Below are 6,497 nucleotides of genomic sequence, written 5' to 3'. Positions count from 1 at the left end.
CGGGCAACGAACGCTTTACAGAAGCAACACTGCGTATCGCTGTGGTGGCAGGCACCACGTGCCGCTCGTTAGCCGTAAAATGGCAAGAATATGCTTGTGGCCCTTCGTTTTTATAGTTATTTTAAAACGTACGGTCTTTTTTTGATGTAATGCATGCCTTACGCGAACAACTTCATTATTACCCTCGTTAGCATGTTTCTGCTTTGAAGCTCGTTCTTCACTTGACCAAGCAAGACAGCCTGAGCATCTATGAAACGCGAAGGCTGAGTTGGGCGTTTTGAAGTCCGCTGCTTGCTTCGCGCCGACTTGCTCAAGTTAAGTTGAAGTCGCGAGCCAAGTAACATCTCTGCATTCGGGGGTAAGGATGCGAATAAAAGAACTGGAGCTGCAGCTACAAGCTAAGGAGCAGCAGCTATCTTGTGAAGCAGGCCCCAGATTAAATCGACGATGAGTACTGCAAAGGCAGATTGCGATAGGGCGGCATTTGGTACATTTGGTTCCCCTCAAAACGCGAGATGATAGCTAAGGCACTGGCCGATCGCACACTGTTGTTCTTACACAGTATTCGCGAGCACCGTTGTGCATTTACGCCAAGAAGTGGCACGTTTTAAGCAAGCACTTCAACGTAAGGCCCCTAGGGGCCTTATTTCAATGCGCCGCGCGACAAAACGAAACCGTCCGGCGGCGCGCTCCGCGTGAGTCGCTCCTTCATGGCGGCTGAGAGTGGCGGGCGAGGAGGAAACGGCGCGGGGAAGGGAGCTTGCGCTCCCTTTGAAAAATACAGGGGCCTTAGGTCACACGTGCTCGCAGCGTCATAGCGTCTTGTCGAGTAACTATTATTTAATTATTTTCATGATTTAAAATGTAAAATTAAACATACATAGTGATCAGGACACTTTTTTTATTGTGTACAGTATCCTGGTATACGCAAAAAAGAGAAAAATACAAGGTTACTATAACGACAGTGTCGACATCTTGTGACACTTCGTGTAACCACAGTCATGAACTTGTTAGCTTACGCGTAATGTTTTTGAGATGAAAACAAATAAAAACGTTACTCATTTGTAATATTGTCCCTGCGCAGTTTTTGCATCAGATGTACAATGCACAATGTTTCTGCAATAACAATGTTGTGGTTGTCTGTTTCAATATGGCCGTGCTAGATGGCGCCACCTATTCAGCTGATTGGGGCTGGCATATATTTAGTTTCTACGTTCCAGGCCATTCTAGCTTTGGTAATTTGGCTGAAACCGTGTAGTCGCTATAAGTGCTCTCACTTTGGCTTATTTTAATTCGACGGCTAGAGTATCCGCAGTGCGGATACTGTGAGTTCTTGCGAAGGTGGACCTTACGAGGTGGCCGATCCATGCTGTCCGAAATTTCGCGCCTTTGTGTTATGCTAGTTGTATAGTGGCTAGCCACTATAATATTTGCGCTCAAAGCTTAAATGTCAAAGTGGTGGCTCTTGCCAGCATCGGCTTTGCTCGCCGTGAAGGTAACATGATGCGCCAGCATGTGCGCCGGGGCAGCTTATCTCCGCTAGGAGGCCAGTGGTGGCAGCGTTGTTTATGGGCGTACAGACGCATCGCCCTAGGGTGCCTGAATGGTTTCCCTCGCCCGCCGCTCCGTACAGGGTGGGGACAACCGCGTCGTCTGCTAGAGCGTCCGCCATTACATATCTCACCCCAACGAAACACACTGCCTGCGCGCGCGTATGAGGAGAGTTTGAGAAGAGTTTAGTGCGAGAAATGGTATTTCGCGCTATAAAAAAGCAGTCTGAATATGTGCGTCTGTCATTGGAGACTGTTTGCAGGATAAATCTACATTAATTCATGAAGCGCACGCCTTTTCCTGTTACCTAAACTCACCGCACTCCTCAGTGGCTGTGCAGCGTGCCAGCCACTCAGTAGTGCTCGCATTGTACGCGTTGAACTTACTTCATCCTGCTTTTTCCCCCGCCTTGCGTGCCCTCGCAGCTCTGAATAATCTTGCGGGAATGAGATTCAGATTTGTTACACAGCTATTTTTCTGTTATAGCTGGTTGAGATAGTGAAACAGCGTAAACATCAATTGAATCTCTCGTTTTTATGTGACCACTGAGAAAAAAATCTTACTAAGTTATTGGAAAATACAAGATGAAATGCAGTAATAACGATTTTGATGCCCTATACCTGTTCAGTTTTTCTACTTTCCATAGATATATGTAAGCGAGCAATCTAATTATCCGAGAAGTATCACTCTCGTATTCTGCCTCTGTGACGCTGTGTCGGTATTGCTTCGACCGCAATAATATTAACTTACCATAAACATTCTCCAAAGATCACAACCTTAGTCAGCTTAAAGATCACAACGCTGTTTTTATCTAAGAATGTGATATTGTATAACAAATAAGAAAAATGTCTATGAACTTAAGGAGGAGGATGAAGAAAGGACAGGGAGGTTAGCCAGTTCACAATGAACTCAAAATATTTTAATCAAACAATAAGTGTTCTGAAAGAAAAAATAATAAAATTTATAAGTGACTGGTCCAGTTCGGCTGGTCACGGAAGGCTTACCCCAGCGCACGTCTTGCTTCCGTGTTCATTGACGCCGTTTGAACTAACGTGGCGCAAATGCACGCGAAGCCTCAGTCTTGCATAATTCGCAATAAGGAGTTTTGCTACGGCGTCACTGTGCTCGGAGCAAGTCTTTACGCAAGGGCGCACCATCTCGTTCAAATAATCGGTCACGGCCTTCAACGGGGACCTTAAGCGCAGCAAGCCCTCACTCCAACTTATGATGCCCCTGAAATGCTCTTCACACGACTTGAGTGTCAGCAAAACATCCTTGCTGGGATATGTGAGGTTGCCACCTTCACTCCTGTACTCCTTCAGAATAGTCAGAGTTGCGTGCTCGCTTTCAGTTGAGCCTAACAAGGCAGAATTACAATGCCCGCATCCCGCTACAACACTCAGCATACCTTTTAAAAGGAAGCCGCCGATGTAGAAAAGGATGTTGCATTCGTTTTCTTGAAGTTCTTCAATGAACAAAATTTCCGAGTCATCAATGACATCAGCTTCCACCTCCCCGTGCTCTTGTTTGCCTTTTGCAAGCATGTCGGCGAGGTACTTAGCATCGTCGACTTCGTAGCTTGACGTTCCGGGTGCATGAAGGAACTGACTCACGCACACAAGCTTCAGGGCACACTTTAAGTCATATGCGTTAGGAACAGGCTTCCTGATGCGCACCACCGAAAACAAATTTTCGAGGCAGTCTTGCAAGATTCTGCTCGTGAGGAAGAATTCGTATCCTTCACTGCGCAAGAGAATGTCTTGGAGACGAAGAACGACTTTTGTTGTTATTAGTAAACCTGCTTGCGAAGGCTTCCACTGTGCCTTGCTTCCCATCTTCATTCCTTGAAAAACTTCGAGGGCCGAGTTCAGTAGCTCAATTGATTCGTGGTACCTCCGCATGTCTCGAAGGCTGAGAGCAACTGATGGGTGGCGGGAAGACATTAGCGTGTACCAGTTGAATACTAATTCTAGAAACCAAGCTGTTGTCTCTGCCTCCGGCTCTATCGCGTCCTCTTTAATTAGGTACCGAATCGCTGCAGGAGCTTCCCTGAAGAAGCGGACAGCAACTCCCACTTTCATTTTTGTGAAATGGCCTCGCGAAATGTGTAACTCTGAGAGCCTCGGGGCGACTTTCAGCTCTCGTTCAGCATCATACTTAATTACACTGCGCACATGGTCCACGTTCACTTCTTTTGATGGCAGATTGTGCTGGCATACTGTTGCATCACTCAGAAAGAATACTTCCGATGAAAGCAACTGTGACTTGACATTCTTCAGCACGTGTGCAGCATCTGCTGTGAAAAACAATTCTTTGTCTTCCAGACAGGGGTGAGGCACTGAACATACAGTAATGGAATTCCTGTGGCTGGAGAATCCGAGCTCGCGCCACATAGCCCGATTAGAAGCCCCCATGTCGCAAGTGACGACACGGATTCTTAAAGAGATTTCCGCGCAGAGCTGCACTATCTTCATGACGTAGTCCTTGAGGATACTACCCTCTACATGACTTCCGGTGAAGTGGTAGGCAATCACTTGCTTCCATCTCGTATTCAGGCCTCCTACCATGAACACTAGTGCGTGATGTGCAGGTTCGTCTGGATTTTCTGGCATAGTTTGCCCCCCCAACACCACATCCTCAGCGCGATCGAGCTCGTACCCGCGAGCAATCTCCATTTCATCCAAGAACAAAGCACAGTCTTTTTCAATGTCTTGCATGTTCTCTGCTTTGATTTTGAGAACATCGATGACTTCCGTCAAAATTCCGGGAAGAAACTTGAGGCCCTGAAGGCGACGTGCAAGGGTTTTTCCGGATGGCAAGGGGTAGCCCAGATTTCTTAGTGTCTGGTAACCAGTTTTTCCACAGGAAAACTTAATCTGAAGCGCCTGCTTGATTGTTTCTGCAGACCAAGTGCTTCCCTTATTACTCTGGCGCCCAAGAGCCTGCAGCTGGTCATCATTGAGGAATTTCAAACGCTGTCCGAATAATTCCATTTTGGTTTCCAATTTTTTCACCTGTTTTTTTAGTGCTTGAATGGTTGAGGTGGCTTTCCGATGGACTTGATGTAGCTGAGTGTATTTTCTGCCCATATCGGAGAGCTGCTTATTTAACTGCTTGTTTTCACGTGCCCCGTCAGGTGCATCGGCCGAGATCACAACTTCTTCCCTTTCCATAATGTGCGGTACTGAATCAGGCGTCTGAGAATTGCAGCTTTGCGGTTGCTGTGCGCCAAGACTGTCTGTGCGTGAATTTAAATTCGCCTGTGCACTTGTGAGTGGCGTACAATTAATGGCCGTAGAGTTGTCACCGCGTGTTTCTTGGCATGCATCAGGCAACACAGCAGGTCCTGCCCTGTCCTTTGGCGCCTTCCTTTGTGGAGGCAAGCCTGCAGTGCAAAAAAGGACAGTCACAAGCTGCAAGTATTACAAGGTAGCCAGCTCTAATCACAGGCCTGTACTGGATTTTAGCAGTATTATAGGTTGCAGACATATGCCTTTTCTCAGGTCGCAGGCACGTACCCCGACTTTCTTAATATCCTCAAACGAGGAATTCCACGGATCATCCTAATTTTTGAAACTAAATCATTTTAGCCTTGTACTGTTGCCACCTGTTAGGTTCATACAGAATCTTTGACGCACAGTGAAACAGTAACTTACCCCTGAAAGGGAACACCGTTGGCACAGCGTTCGGCTTCAGTTTTATCCACTGGTCAGCTCGGTGCTGCTCGAAATGGCTTGCTTCAAAATGTGCCTGTAAGTCCGTTATGAACCATGAATTTTAGCTTAGCTTAGCCTAGACAGAATTACTAGAAAGACACAGTATACCACACAACTTTTATTGAATTTCGTGATTTGCAATAAACGAATGAAAAACACTTTTCTGTAAATACGCAATTTAATAACAAGCAGCCTATTTTGTTTATACATATAGTGACTAAAAACTGGTACAAACTTCAAATACTGCGGCTGCGCCACACGTTTCCATAGCTGCACTTTTAGAGATCGCAAAAAAAGAGAGAAAAACTGCAACTTAGACGTGAAGCGTTTACAGCACCGACAAAGTGACCCACAGACACGTATACACATTTAAAAAAACAAGTTTCAAAGTTCTCGACGAGAAAAGAACACATGTCGGGATACTCACACTGCATACACACGAGGACTTCGTAGGCTGCCACTTGTCTCGCTTAATCTTCACCATCCATAGCAGCCTTCTTTTGGGCTCTGTCGGAAAATGGTAGAGTTTCCAACCATTTCTGGAGTTGTTCGTGCACATGGGCACGCAGCACCCAGTCATTTCCCTAAAAAAGTATATGACAGAGCGGCCACAGCTCCTTCTTTGCTCCCGTCGCTATGCGAAGTGAGATCTGCAATGGCGGCGGCCGTCAGGAAAAACCGGTCGCGGCGGCGAGCACCCCGTCAAACAATGTCCCCACCCTGCAAGGAGCGGCGGGCGAGGGAAACCATTCAGGCACCCTACATCGCCCCAGCGATCTTGCGACGCATCTGCTTGGGGCTTCGCGCATGCGTAATACCGCCGCCCCAACGTCCTGCGTACGCAAGCCGCTTGGGTACCCAGCACTAAAACTCCCTAGTAAGTAGGCCGAACAGCGTGGGGCCAACTTTTGTCTTTTCCATATTCCCGTACAGTTCTTTACAAAATGCTTTATTGTATAAGAACTACTCGACTGCTCTCAGAGTACTCGGATTTCACAATACAAAAAAAAACACTTTGTGACATACACCGCGCCATCTGCGACAACCCAAAAATATAATGGCAGATCCCACGTACCTTGGCAATTAATGGTACGTGAAGCGTGCAGATGAAAGACGACTGTGCTGTAATTTTGATTGCGATAGCAATTATACGAACACTCTCGGCTGCATTTGGACGCCGGCGTCGACGGGGGCGTAGGCGTCCATGTCATGCACCATACTTGTACACAT

The 6,497-nt window shown here is 46.9% G+C and overlaps 1 protein-coding gene across 1 annotated transcript; it reads right to left on the bottom strand.

Annotated features, from left to right (window-relative positions):
* Nucleotides 1–2,448: 2,448 nt before the first annotated feature.
* LOC142796272 (uncharacterized) lies at nucleotides 2,449–5,989 on the bottom strand. Its single transcript, XM_075886514.1, has 3 exons — nucleotides 5,695–5,989; nucleotides 5,208–5,301; nucleotides 2,449–4,936 (listed from the first exon to the last, which is right to left on the bottom strand). Exons 1-3 carry the CDS (start codon nucleotides 5,845–5,847, stop codon nucleotides 2,541–2,543), a joined length of 2,643 nt encoding a protein of 880 aa, XP_075742629.1. The 5' UTR covers nucleotides 5,848–5,989; the 3' UTR covers nucleotides 2,449–2,540.
* Between the last annotated feature and the right edge of the window lie 508 nt (nucleotides 5,990–6,497).

Source organism: Rhipicephalus microplus, chromosome 2, assembly GCF_043290135.1.
Source record: "Rhipicephalus microplus isolate Deutch F79 chromosome 2, USDA_Rmic, whole genome shotgun sequence".
In the NCBI taxonomy this organism is placed as follows: domain Eukaryota; kingdom Metazoa; phylum Arthropoda; class Arachnida; order Ixodida; family Ixodidae; genus Rhipicephalus; species Rhipicephalus microplus.
The sequence above is the reverse complement of the archived record's forward strand: the minus strand, read 5'-3'. Positions and strand labels throughout refer to the sequence as shown.